This window comes from Dendrobates tinctorius, unplaced genomic scaffold (assembly GCF_039654945.1).
Source record: "Dendrobates tinctorius isolate UK_male_01 unplaced genomic scaffold, ASM3965494v1 ptg000030l, whole genome shotgun sequence".
Classification (NCBI taxonomy): domain Eukaryota; kingdom Metazoa; phylum Chordata; class Amphibia; order Anura; family Dendrobatidae; genus Dendrobates; species Dendrobates tinctorius.
Window position 1 is genome coordinate 46,798,776 of NW_027361698.1, and position 14,589 is coordinate 46,813,364.

The window sequence follows — 14,589 nt, forward strand, 5'->3', positions numbered from 1 at the left end:
CCTCCCCCGTGTACAGGGCACCTACCTCCCCCGTGTACAGGGCGCAGCGCACCTCCCTCCCCCGTGTACAGGGCACCTACCTCCCCCGTGTACAGGGCACAGCGCACCTCCCTCCCCAGTGTACAGGGCACCTACCTCCCCCGTGTACAGGGCACAGCGCACCTCCCTCCCCCGTGTACAGGGCACCTACCTCCCCCGTGTACAGGGCACCTACCTCCCCAGTGTACAGGGCACCTACCTCCCCCGTGTACAGGGCGCAGCGCACCTCCCTCCCCCGTGTACAGGGCACCTACCTCCCCCGTGTACAGGGCGCAGCGCACCTCCCTCCCCCGTGTACAGGGCACCTACCTCCCCCGTGTACAGGGCGCAGCGCACCTCCCTCCCCCGTGTACAGGGCACCTACCTCCCCCGTGTACAGGGCACAGCGCACCTCCCTCCCCCGTGTACAGGGCACCTACCTCCCCGTGTACAGGGAGCAGCGCACCTCCCTCCCCCGTGTACAGCGCACCTCCCTCCCCCGTGTACAGGGCGCAGCGCACCTCCCTCCCCCGTGTACAGGGCACCTACCTCCCCCGTGTACAGGGCGCAGCGCACCTCCCTCCCCCGTGTACAGGGCACCTACCTCCCCCGTGTACAGGGCACAGCGCACCTCCCTCCCCAGTGTACAGGGCGCAGCGCACCAACCTCCCCCGTGTACAGGGCACCTCCCTCCCCCGTGTACAGGGCGCAGCGCACCTCCCTCCCCCGTGTACAGTGCACCTCCCTCCCCCGTGTACAGGGCGCAGCGCACCTCCCTCCCCCGTGTACAGGGCACCTACCTCCTTCCCGTGTACAGGGAACAGTGCACCCAACTGTGAGGTACAGCGGCTCTGCCAGGCAATCCGGTAACAGCAACGCTCTGGAAACCGGAAGCGCTCGGCTCCTTGGTAACCAGAAGCTACGCTGCAGCAACAGCCAATGGAACCGACTGTTTTGAAACAGCCAATCACATCGCTCCTCCTGTGAGCCCTTCAGTTCTTATATCGGAGATAAGCGTGATCAGCCGCTGCTGTCGGGACATAGGGCGGGAGTGAGGTGAGGCCGCTGTGTTGTGATCTGATGTGCGGTATCTCCTGGGACCCTCAGTCCTGTACCCGGGAGGGCTGCTGCCGCGTCATCAGCCTGCTGAACTAGGAAGTGGCGGAGCCTCGTGACGAACTGCTGCGGCTCCTGTGAGGTCCGGTCAGACAGCGCGGTACCGCGTCCTGTCACCGCTCCTGTCCCCAAACCCGGGGCTCACAGGGAGGCTGAGAATAGACAGTGGCGGAAACGTATGGTAGGATCACAAATAATGTGTATCACCCCCTCCAGCTCTCATTAAATGAATACAGACCCCCCAAACAAGACCCCTACCTAAATACAGACCCCCCCCCAAACCAGACCCCCTACCTAAATGCAGACGCCCAAACCAGACCCCCTACCTAAATGCAGACGCCCAAACCAGACCCCCTACCTAAATGCAGACGCCCAAACCAGACCCCCTACCTAAATGCAGACGCCCAAACCAGACCCCCTACCTAAATGCAGACGCCCAAACCAGACCCCCTACCTAAATGCAGACGCCCAAACCAGACCCCCTACCTAAATGCAGACGCCCAAACCAGACCCCCTACCTAAATGCAGACGCCCAAACCAGACCCCCTACCTAAATGCAGACGCCCAAACCAGACCCCCTACCTAAATGCAGACGCCCAAACCAGACCCCCTACCTAAATGCAGACGCCCAAACCAGACCCCCTACCTAAATGCAGACGCCCAAACCAGACCCCCTACCTAAATGCAGACGCCCAAACCAGACCCCCTACCTAAATGCAGACGCCCAAACCAGACCCCCTACCTAAATGCAGACGCCCAAACCAGACCCCCTACCTAAATGCAGACGCCCAAACCAGACCCCCTACCTAAATGCAGACGCCCAAACCAGACCCCCTACCTAAATGCAGACGCCCAAACCAGACCCCCTACCTAAATGCAGACGCCCAAACCAGACCCCCTACCTAAATGCAGACGCCCAAACCAGACCCCCTACCTAAATGCAGACGCCCAAACCAGACCCCCTACCTAAATGCAGACGCCCAAACCAGACCCCCTACCTAAATGCAGACGCCCAAACCAGACCCCCTACCTAAATGCAGACGCCCAAACCAGACCCCCTACCTAAATGCAGACGCCCAAACCAGACCCCCTACCTAAATGCAGACGCCCAAACCAGACCCCCTACCTAAATGCAGACGCCCAAACCAGACCCCCTACCTAAATGCAGACGCCCAAACCAGACCCCCTACCTAAATGCAGACGCCCAAACCAGACCCCCTACCTAAATGCAGACGCCCAAACCAGACCCCCTACCTAAATGCAGACGCCCAAACCAGACCCCCCTACCTAAATGCAGATTCCCAAACCAGACCCCCCTACCTAAATGCAGATTCCCAAACCAGACCCCCCTACCTAAATGCAGACCCCCAAACCAGACCCCCTACCTAAATGCAGATTCCCAAACCAGACCCCCTACCTAAATGCAGATTCCCAAACCAGACCCCCCTACCTAAATGCAGACCCCCAAACCAGACCCCCTACCTAAATGCAGACCCCCAAACCAGACCCCCTACCTAAATGCAGACCCCCAAACCAGACCCCCTACCTAAATGCAGACCCCCAAACCAGACCCCCCTACCTAAATGCAGATTCCCAAACCAGACCCCCCTACCTAAATGCAGATTCCCAAACCAGACCCCCTACCTAAATGCAGATTCCCAAACCAGACCCCCTACCTAAATGCAGATTCCCAAACCAGACCCCCTACCTAAATGCAGACCCCCAAACCAGACCCCCTACCTAAATGCAGACCCCCAAACCAGACCCCCTACCTAAATGCAGATGCCCAAACCAGACCCCCTACCTAAATACAGACCCCCAAACCAGACCCCCTACCTAAATGCAGACCCCCAAACCAGACCCCCTACCTAAATGCAGATTCCCAAACCAGACCCCCTACCTAAATGCAGATTCCCAAACCAGACCCCCTACCTAAATGCAGATTCCCAAACCAGACCCCCTACCTAAATGCAGATTCCCAAACCAGACCCCCTACCTAAATGCAGATTCCCAAACCAGACCCCCTACCTAAATGCAGATTCCCAAACCAGACCCCCTACCTAAATGCAGATTCCCAAACCAGACCCCCTACCTAAATGCAGATTCCCAAACCAGACCCCCTACCTAAATGCAGATTCCCAAACCAGACCCCCTACCTAAATGCAGATTCCCAAACCAGACCCCCTACCTAAATGCAGATTCCCAAACCAGACCCCCTACCTAAATGCAGATTCCCAAACCAGACCCCCTACCTAAATGCAGATTCCCAAACCAGACCCCCTACCTAAATGCAGATTCCCAAACCAGACCCCCTACCTAAATGCAGATTCCCAAACCAGACCCCCTACCTAAATGCAGATTCCCAAACCAGACCCCCTACCTAAATGCAGATTCCCAAACCAGACCCCCTACCTAAATGCAGATTCCCAAACCAGACCCCCTACCTAAATGCAGATTCCCAAACCAGACCCCCTACCTAAATGCAGATTCCCAAACCAGACCCCCTACCTAAATGCAGATTCCCAAACCAGACCCCCTACCTAAATGCAGATTCCCAAACCAGACCCCCTACCTAAATGCAGATTCCCAAACCAGACCCCCTACCTAAATGCAGATTCCCAAACCAGACCCCCTACCTAAATGCAGATTCCCAAACCAGACCCCCTACCTAAATGCAGATTCCCAAACCAGACCCCCTACCTAAATGCAGATTCCCAAACCAGACCCCCTACCTAAATGCAGATTCCCAAACCAGACCCCCTACCTAAATGCAGATTCCCAAACCAGACCCCCTACCTAAATGCAGATTCCCAAACCAGACCCCCTACCTAAATGCAGATTCCCAAACCAGACCCCCTACCTAAATGCAGATTCCCAAACCAGACCCCCTACCTAAATGCAGATTCCCAAACCAGACCCCCTACCTAAATGCAGATTCCCAAACCAGACCCCCTACCTAAATGCAGATTCCCAAACCAGACCCCCCTACCTAAATGCAGATTCCCAAACCAGACCCCCCTACCTAAATGCAGATTCCCAAACCAGACCCCCTACCTAAATGCAGATTCCCAAACCAGACCCCCTACCTAAATGCAGATTCCCAAACCAGACCCCCCTACCTAAATGCAGATTCCCAAACCAGACCCCCCTACCTAAATGCAGATTCCCAAACCAGACCCCCCTACCTAAATGCAGATTCCCAAACCAGACCCCCCTACCTAAATGCAGATTCCCAAACCAGACCCCCCTACCTAAATGCAGATTCCCAAACCAGACCCCCCTACCTAAATGCAGACCCCCAAACCAGACCCCCTACCTAAATGCAGACCCCCAAACCAGACCCCCTACCTAAATGCAGACCCCCAAACCAGACCCCCTACCTAAATGCAGACCCCCAAACCAGACCCCCTACCTAAATGCAGACCCCCAAACCAGACCCCCTACCTAAATGCAGACCCCCAAACCAGACCCCCTACCTAAATGCAGACCCCCAAACCAGACCCCCTACCTAAATGCAGACCCCCAAACCAGACCCCCTACCTAAATGCAGACCCCCAAACCAGACCCCCTACCTAAATGCAGACCCCCAAACCAGACCCCCTACCTAAATGCAGACCCCCTACCTAAATGCAGACCCCCAAACCAGACCCCCTACCTAAATGCAGACCCCCAAACCAGACCCCCTACCTAAATGCAGACCCCCAAACCAGACCCCCTACCTAAATGCAGACCCCCAAACCAGACCCCCTACCTAAATACAGATCCCCAGACCAGACCCCTACCTAAATACAGATCCCCAGACCAGACCCCTACCTAAATACAGACCCCCAGACCAGACCCCTACCTAAATACAGACCCCCAAACCAGACCCCTACCTAAATACAGATTCCCAAACCAGACCCCTACCTAAATACAGATTCCCAAACCAGACCCCTACCTAAATACAGATTCCCAAACCAGACCCCTACCTAAATACAGATTCCCAAACCAGACCCCTACCTAAATACAGATTCCCAAACCAGACCCCTACCTAAATACAGATTCCCAAACCAGACCCCTACCTAAATACAGATTCCCAAACCAGACCCCTACCTAAATACAGATTCCCAAACCAGACCCCTACCTAAATACAGATTCCCAAACCAGACCCCTACCTAAATACAGATTCCCAAACCAGACCCCTACCTAAATACAGATTCCCAAACCAGACCCCTACCTAAATACAGATTCCCAAACCAGACCCCTACCTAAATACAGATTCCCAAACCAGACCCCTACCTAAATACAGATTCCCAAACCAGACCCCTACCTAAATACAGATTCCCAAACCAGACCCCTACCTAAATACAGATTCCCAAACCAGACCCCTACCTAAATACAGATTCCCAAACCAGACCCCCTACCTAAATACAGATTCCCAAACCAGACCCCCTACCTAAATGCAGACCCCCAAACCAGACCCCCTACCTAAATGCAGACCCCCAAACCAGACCCCCTACCTAAATGCAGACCCCCAAACCAGACCCCCTACCTAAATGCAGACCCCCAAACCAGACCCCCTACCTAAATGCAGACCCCCAAACCAGACCCCCTACCTAAATGCAGACCCCCAAACCAGACCCCCTACCTAAATGCAGACCCCCAAACCAGACCCCCTACCTAAATGCAGACCCCCTACCTAAATGCAGACCCCCTACCTAAATGCAGACCCCCTACCTAAATGCAGACCCCCAAACCAGACCCCCTACCTAAATGCAGACCCCCAAACCAGACCCCCTACCTAAATGCAGACCCCCAAACCAGACCCCCTACCTAAATGCAGACCCCCAAACCAGACCCCCTACCTAAATGCAGACCCCCAAACCAGACCCCCTACCTAAATGCAGACCCCCAAACCAGACCCCCTACCTAAATGCAGACCCCCAAACCAGACCCCCTACCTAAATGCAGACCCCCAAACCAGACCCCCTACCTAAATGCAGACCCCCAAACCAGACCCCCTACCTAAATGCAGACCCCCAAACCAGACCCCCTACCTAAATGCAGACCCCCAAACCAGACCCCCTACCTAAATGCAGACCCCCTACCTAAATGCAGACCCCCTACCTAAATGCAGACCCCCTACCTAAATGCAGACCCCCTACCTAAATGCAGACCCCCTACCTAAATGCAGACCCCCAAACCAGACCCCCTACCTAAATGCAGACCCCCAAACCAGACCCCCTACCTAAATGCAGACCCCCAAACCAGACCCCCTACCTAAATGCAGACCCCCAAACCAGACCCCCTACCTAAATGCAGACCCCCAAACCAGACCCCCTACCTAAATGCAGACCCCCAAACCAGACCCCCTACCTAAATGCAGACCCCCAAACCAGACCCCCTACCTAAATGCAGACCCCCAAACCAGACCCCCTACCTAAATGCAGATCCCCAGACCAGACCCCTACCTAAATACAGACCCCCAGACCAGACCCCTACCTAAATACAGACCCCCAGACCAGACCCCTACCTAAATACAGACCCCCAAACCAGACCCCTACCTAAATACAGATTCCCAAACCAGACCCCTACCTAAATACAGATTCCCAAACCAGACCCCTACCTAAATACAGATTCCCAAACCAGACCCCTACCTAAATACAGATTCCCAAACCAGACCCCTACCTAAATACAGATTCCCAAACCAGACCCCTACCTAAATACAGATTCCCAAACCAGACCCCTACCTAAATACAGATTCCCAAACCAGACCCCTACCTAAATACAGATTCCCAAACCAGACCCCTACCTAAATACAGATTCCCAAACCAGACCCCTACCTAAATACAGATTCCCAAACCAGACCCCTACCTAAATACAGATTCCCAAACCAGACCCCTACCTAAATACAGATTCCCAAACCAGACCCCTACCTAAATACAGATTCCCAAACCAGACCCCCTACCTAAATGCAGATTCCCAAACCAGACCCCCTACCTAAATGCAGATTCCCAAACCAGACCCCCTACCTAAATGCAGATTCCCAAACCAGACCCCCTACCTAAATGCAGATCCCCAAACCAGACCCCCTACCTAAATGCAGATTCCCAAACCAGACCCCCTACCTAAATGCAGATTCCCAAACCAGACCCCCTACCTAAATGCAGATTCCCAAACCAGACCCCCTACCTAAATGCAGATTCCCAAACCAGACCCCTACCTAAATACAGATTCCTAAACCAGACCCCTACCTAAATACAGATCATCACCTAAATACCAGGGTTGTGGAGTTGCTGAGGCTACTTTCACACTTCTGGCTTTCTGCGGCGAAAATGTGCAAAACCGGATCCGGTGATGTGTCACCGGATCCATTTTTTTTCCCACTGACATACATTGGTGCCGCATGGACATGCGGCGCGTCTGGTTTTTGCCGGATACGGCAGAAAGTGACGGTGCGGCGTCTGGGAAAAACGTTACATGTAACGGTTTTTTCCTGTGCCGGACCGCTTTTTTTAAACAGCGCATGCCCGGGAGATTTTCTCTGGCATGAATGTTAACCCTTGAAACGGCGAAAAAAACGTGTGTGTGTATGTCTCAATCTCTTTCTCGTAACTGAAACCGGATCCGTTAAAAAAAAAAAAAAAAAAAAAAAAAAAAGCATCTGTTTGTTCTCAAATGGAAGCGGATCCGTTTTGTTCATCTTTGCCGGATTTCAACTGACGTTGAAAAACTGCAGTGTGAAAGTAGCCTAAGCCAACCCTCGGACTGACCTTTCCCTGCCCCCACAGCCCTGGTCACTACTGAGCCTGTGCGTGCGTAAAGTGCAGCACAGATTCATCCCAACTTGAAGCCGAGATCCTGGGTTCTTAGACGATGCTGAAGTTGGTTTCTTATTTGTCCAGTTTCTTATTCAGCGATCTCTTTATTTCTGTTTTTTTACTGGTTTAACGGCAAAAAAAAAAAGACAAAATGCAATGCAGCGAGGTGCCCTGATGTGAATACTCTTAAAATCAGATACAAAAGTTATAAAACTGGCACTAAAATAGGCATCAAAGTGGGCATGGAAGGGTGTTATTGAAAAGATTAAATGACTTTGGGCCACTTCAGACACGTAGATTAGGATGCCCCACATCAAATCCAGGTCACTCCAGCCTAATCCAAATTGTTTCTGAGCATCAGAACGGGCATCACAGTGGGCACACTGTCAGCAGATTGGCCCAAATGTGTTCTGGGCGTCAGAATGGGCATCAAAGTCGGTAAATGGCCACTTTTCACAGATTAGAATAAGTAACTAGTGTTTCTCTAGTCATTCTCCGCAACCGCACCACAAGAAGCTACTCCCTGCCCTAATAGGGACAGGAAGCGGAGGTCCCCCCACTACCTCTCCAGTGGTTTTTGCTGTCACTATGGGGCATGAGGGGTCCGGGGGTCCTACTGTAGTTCTCTGTGGCCGGCGACAGACATTGCCTATTTTACATTTTTATGAGCTAGGCAGCTGAGGTCGATCGCTCCAGCCTTCCACTCCTGAGAGCTGCTCCCATCTCCTCTGTACAAGGGACTCTTCCACCCTTTTGGTGCCTTTGGGTAAAGCAGGACGGCAGGAGCGCCGTGCCAGGGGCGGTAGCTGGAAGTGAAGTCGCGGACATGTGATGTCATTTCCAGTTCTGTTCCACAGTGGAATGCACCACCAGAAGAACTCACCCGGGAGACTTCTGGAGCGCTTGTGATGGCACTTTTTGCTTGGCTGGGGTATAATCTTTCGGGGCACTCTGAGGTGGAGCGCACCAGTAATATGCTGGAATCATCCACATCTGGAGACATTCCAAGGAGGTGGAGAGGGGAGGATCATCCTATCAGAATGTCGCGCTGGGATCTCTGGTCTTACATAATGAGCCCAGAATGATGACACCATAAGGTAGGACCTTTGCTATGATGAAGAGTGGTCATGATTCATGCTCTGCATCTGCAAAACCCAGCGCTCTGTCCCAAGCCCAGAAAGTACCTAGCTTTGGTGTGTGTTTTTTTTTTTTTTTCTTTTAAATCTTTGGAGTAGGATAGTCCTTAGGGAGTTATATTTTCTGGTCCCTTCTCTCTTTTTAGGCAGACAAGGATCCTGCTCAAAAAACGAAAGATAAGTTGTCCCATAAATGTGCCATCTGTCTTAAAAAGTTCTACCTTCTCACAAGAAACATCTGTGTCAGGATTGCACAGACAAAATTGTTAAGAGGAACAGCCCTTTTTGATAGTTAAGGGGAATGGTCCACCAGGAAGTCCAGTCATCCCTCCCCTCTTTTTCCCAGTCCTTCCCAGTAACGCCATCAGGGGCAAAAAAGAGGAAAATATCCATGGAGGAGCAGTCTGACGCTAACTCTCAGGGATGTCTTTGATCTTTCACTAATGAGTGGAGGGAAGAAGGCAAATCTGTTTCAGGGGCTGAACAGTTTCAAAACAGTAAAAAAAAAAAAATATATATATATTTTCATCAGAAGATATGGAGGAGCTTCTGACAGCGTTGAGAACCACTATGAATGTAGTGGAGGAAGAAATCGTTCAGGAAGAAATTGTTCAGGACGAAATTTTCGGAGGTCTATGACATCAGAAGAAGTTTAGTGTCTCCAGTACATGAAAACATACAAAATATAATACTGGATGAGTAGGAACTGCTGGAAAAGCGTTTAGTGACACCTACAAAGCTGAAGGATTCTTGCTCTCGGAGAAAATATCCAAATGCTGGACATGAGTGCCAAAAGATATTCAAAGAACAAAGGTGGCAAAAAATATGACCTTGCCTACTGAAGATTTCTCTCTATTACAAGACCCTATGGATCGCAAGAATGATAGTATGCTGAAAAAATCCTGGGCTACGTCTGCAGCTTTGTTGAATGCGAACATTGTATCCACCTGTGTAGCCAGATCAATGTTCCGGTGGCTAAATCATCTGGAAGAACACCTCAACATGGGTACTTCAAGAGAAGAACTATTGGGGTCTATACCTCCCTTACAAAAAGCCTCAGGGTTCCTGGCCGACTCCTCTGCAGAGCCGGTAAAGATGGCAGTCAGATATTCGGTCTTATCAAATTTAGCTAGAAGGCGTTATGGAGCAGAGACATTGCATCATAAATCAAACTTTGCTCTATCCCCTTAAAAGTGGATTATATGTTCGGTCCAGCCCTGGAAGAATTATTGGAAAAGGCAACAGACAAGAAAATAATGCTGCCAGAACCCAAAGTGCTCAAGAAGTGGTTCTTTCGTCTCCCACAGAATCCACCTTCATCATGTAGGGGAAACCAGATGTTGGAGCTATCCCAAGGGAGGTAAAGGCAGGAACATCTTGCTCTCCCAGGGACAACATCGGGAAAGACAATGACGTCAAGTCTGTAGGGGGTCGTCGGCTCTCCGGGTTCCTCCCCTAGTGGGAACTTCTTTCCCCCAATCAATTTGTGCAACAATCGGTCTAAACTGTGGTAAAGATCAAGTTCTCCTCCAGACCTCCACAAATATTGAGAGTAGCATCCCTGTCATCTCCGGAGTTACAAAGCGCCTTAATGTCCGGACTCCAAAAGATACTATCCTCTGGGGTGGTATCCCCAGTACTGAAAACAGAATGCGGAACAGGACACTATTCCCATATGTTCCTAATATTAAAATATCTTGCGGTTCAAGATGGAGTCATTAAAAAGCAACATTCCATCGATGGGACAAGGCTTCGTAGTGGCAACCATAGATCTTCGGGATGCTTACTAACACATCCCGTTCACCTGACACATTGAATATATCTGAGATTTGCAGTGGTTCAGGGACTGCAAATACATCACTATCAATTCAATGTCCTCCTGTTCCGAATTTCTTCGGCACCTTGGGTGTTCACCAAAATAATGGCGGAGGTGATAGCGTCCATCTGGTACAAAAATATCTGTATCGTGCCTTATCTAGACGACCTGCTGCTGATAGGTCAATCAGAAACTGTCCTCGATGGCCAAATACGAGAAGTTCTGTGTCTTACATCTTTGGGGTGGCTTATAAACTACCAAAAATCCATTCTAGTTCCATCCACCAGGAGAATCTTCTTGGGAATAATGTTATACTCAGAAGACCAGATGTATAAGCTGCTGAAGGAGAAACAAATCCTGATGTGCTCCAAGATAACAACCTTGCGGGATCGAAGAAAAACATCCCTCAGGTCAGCAATGTCGGCACTAATGTCCGTGACTTCCTGCCTCCCAGCGGTAGCTTAGGCTCAGGACAACTCGCGATGTTTGCAATCCCACATTCTATCTTGCTGGAACCATGTCCTGGAGTCCCTGGGCAAAACTATTCACTTACCAGGCCGAGTAAGGGCCTCTCTCAGCTGGTGGCTCAATCCAAAGAACTTGAGCAGGGGAGTAGCTTGGGATCAAAATTCCCTATCAACCATAACAAGATGCCAGTGGAAGAGATTGGGGATCATGGATCCCCAATGTCAAATTCCAGGGGCTATGGTCCCAAGATATCAGTCTTTGTACTTCCAACTTCAGGGAGTTGAAGGTGGTAATGGAAGCACTAAAAGCTGCAGTGGACTTTGTAAAAGAAACCCATTTAAGGGTATATTTGGACAATATGTCCACAGCGGCACATCTGCGACACCAAGGGAGCACAATACATGAAAGCCTGAGGGCAGTTTAAAACAGGATTTTTGCTTGGGCAGAACAACACGTGCTCTCCCTGTCTGCATTCCATCTAAAAGGGTCTACCATAGTTTAAGCGGACTTCCTCAGCAGAAAGAAGATAGACTCAGGAGAATGGATCCTAAATGGCGGAGTATTTCAAGCATTAACAGAAAAATGGGGTCTCCAGAAGTAGACCTGTTTTTCTACTCGTCTAAATACAAAAGCTGGCAAATACTTCTCTAGACCTGAACTACACGTGCCTAGCGGTAGATGCTTTCTCCCACCGCTGTATCTTCAAGTTGGCCTACGGCTTCCCTTTGATTCCTCTCCTACCAAAAACTTAGCAGAAAGTCAGGAGGGACAAGAAAACGACTATACTAGTACCGTCTCATTGGCCAAGAAGAAGCTGGTTCGGCACTCTGAACAATTTAAAGGTAAATGGCCCTCTGGTTCTTCTACCAACTTTCTCCACCAAGGGCCTACTTGTCACCCAGATCCTTAAGCCTTACAGCTTGCAGCCTGGCTTCTGAATCCATCATCCTAAAGGCTAGAGGTCGATGAGATAAGATGGTAAAGACCCTTTAAGGAAGTGGGAAACCAGCAACCACTTCCAACTATAACAAGATATGGAAAACCTTCATATCTTGATTTGGTTCTAACCCGACGAATATTTTACAACCTAGTGTGGCGCAAATCCTCAAATATATATTATATATACTAGCTGAAGATCCTGACGTTGCCCGGGCATTGTGTGTGTGTGATCTGTCTGTCTATATAATATTGTGAAAAATAGTATAAATTTTATTCAGATTTCACTATAAAATCGCACAGTAACCAAGTCACAAAATGTTCACCAAGATTAGTACAGACAGGAAGGGAAACACCCCTATAAGAGTACCACCACTGCATGTAGAAAGGTCATGGTCAAGTGACCAAAAAGGGGTATAAATAGCACCACTATAAGGCAAAAAATTCCATTATAGCTGAAAGCTTGGGGCTTACCAAGAAAGTGGGGGCATCAGAGGGGTGATCCCAGGGCCTAATGTCCACCCTGATGCGCGTTTCGCTGGCACAACGCCCCTTTCTCAAGGGGATGGTGTACTCTACGTGCAGGGCCTTCAAGTAGCCCATGTGATGGGTCACATGGGACAAAGTAGCCAATGGGAAATAGTATTGTTTCTCCAGCGATCAGTCCAGTGGTAGGGTAAAATATAGCTTTTATTTTTCCATTAAAAAGGTTCCATGTTTCTTCAGTAACAATTTTGCATATAGTCAATCCCTTTTGGATGACATGTTTCGACACTACATGTGTCTTCCTCCAGGTCCAATATATAATATCTGTGTATAGCCACACTTACTCCAATATCCCACATCATCCCGTCAGAGCCAACATTGTCAGGTTGGCGCTGTTACACTGATTAAAATAATACCTGGGTATATATAGTGTGTGTTGTGTGGGTTTTTTTTTTTTTTTTTTTTTTTTTTTTGTTTTAGCACAGAACGGGCTGGAGAAAGGTCTGAAGACTATCACTCTGAAAGTCCAGGTGGCAGCCCTCAGCTTGTACTTCGATCAGAGTCTAGCTGACCGTCGCTGAGTGTGAAGATTTGATTGCAGCCTCTCATCTATGACCTAGAGTTCCTAATTTGGTCCCGGCCTGAAACCTGAATGTAGTTTTCAAAGGCCTCACAATACCTCCATTTGAGCCTATAGAAATTATAGACTTGGATACATTTTCTTGGAAAGCAGCTTTCCTGCTCTGGCCATCACGACATCAAGAAGAGTGGGAGAACTACAGGCCCTCTCAGAGAACCCTACTTAAGAACCTTAGAGGACAGAAATAATTTCTGCCTAGATCCATCCTTTTTATCTAAGGTAACCTCAGAGTTCCATAGGCCCCAAGATATCGTACTGCCTTCAATTTGTCAAAACCTGTCCAATAGTAAAGAAAGGGAATTTCATACTCTGGATGTACGAAGAACTGTCCTTCACTATCTTCAAAGGTCAAGACCCCGGAGGAAAGACCAGAATGTCTTCATACAACTCTATGGGGAAAAATAAGGGAAAGAAAGCTTCAAAGAGCATGATTGCAGATTGCAAATTGGATTAAGAAGGCAATATATGGAGCTTATGAAAACCAAAGGCTAGTACCTCCAGAAAAGTTTACAGCACACTACACCAGAGCTGTATCCGTCTCATGGGCTGAGAGGGGAAACGCCTCCATCGAGCAGATCTGCAGAGCTGCCACCTGGTCCTTGGTCCATACCTTTTCAAAACATTAGACTAGATTTAAGGACTAATACTGATTTTGACCTTTTGAAAGAAAGGTTCTCCAGGCCATTGTCCATCCCTAAGAATGATTCTTTGGCACTCCTCCTATGGTGCTGTTGTGTAGGGTGACTAGAGAAAATAAAATTGGCCTTACCAGTAATTCGCTTTCTAGGAACCCTTCATGACAGCAGGGGTAATTTCACCCTATTTTGTTTTTCAATTGGGTGATGTAAATAAATATTAAGGCAGTCATACCTATGTCGTCGTTTATAAAAATTGGAGAGAGTATGTGGGAGGGGATAGGATATTTGACTTCTTTGTGTTTCTGGTCCCTATTAGTTTGGGGAGTATCCTCCGATGGTGTTGTCATGGAAGGTTCCTAGAAATCAAATTACTGGTAAGTCTAATTCTATTTTCTCAGGGGGTAAATGACTTTGAGCCACTGATTTCACACCACCTATACACAGATAGTGATGGCCCGCATCAAAGTCTGTATAGGGCTTTTGATGGCCCACATAAAAATCTGGCTGCTAGGCAGGGAGGTGGGGGAGCGTATAG

At 49.6% G+C, this 14,589-nt stretch overlaps 2 protein-coding genes across 13 annotated transcripts in view; one reads left to right on the plus strand and one right to left on the minus strand.

The window, feature by feature from the left end:
• SCLT1 (sodium channel and clathrin linker 1) overlaps positions 1 to 956 on the minus strand; it is a 312,009-nt gene extending 311,053 nt beyond the window's left edge. For 4 of the 6 annotated variants that reach the window (XR_012231549.1, XM_073572082.1, XM_073572079.1 and 1 more), the window contains exon 1: positions 819 to 956. The gene's annotated coding sequence lies outside the window, so the exon portion shown is untranslated. The remainder of the gene's footprint in view (positions 1 to 818) is intronic. The other 2 variants (XM_073572084.1, XM_073572086.1) reach the window with 2 other exon arrangements.
• Positions 936 to 14,589, plus strand: part of CUNH4orf33 (chromosome unknown C4orf33 homolog) — a 347,568-nt gene continuing 333,914 nt past the window's right edge. For 5 of the 7 annotated variants that reach the window (XM_073572092.1, XM_073572087.1, XM_073572091.1 and 2 more), the window contains exon 1: positions 1,081 to 1,315. In XM_073572092.1, the coding sequence (XP_073428193.1) occupies positions 1,313 to 1,315 (3 nt within the window). In that variant the 5' untranslated portion in view covers positions 1,081 to 1,312. The other 2 variants (XM_073572088.1, XM_073572090.1) reach the window with 2 other exon arrangements.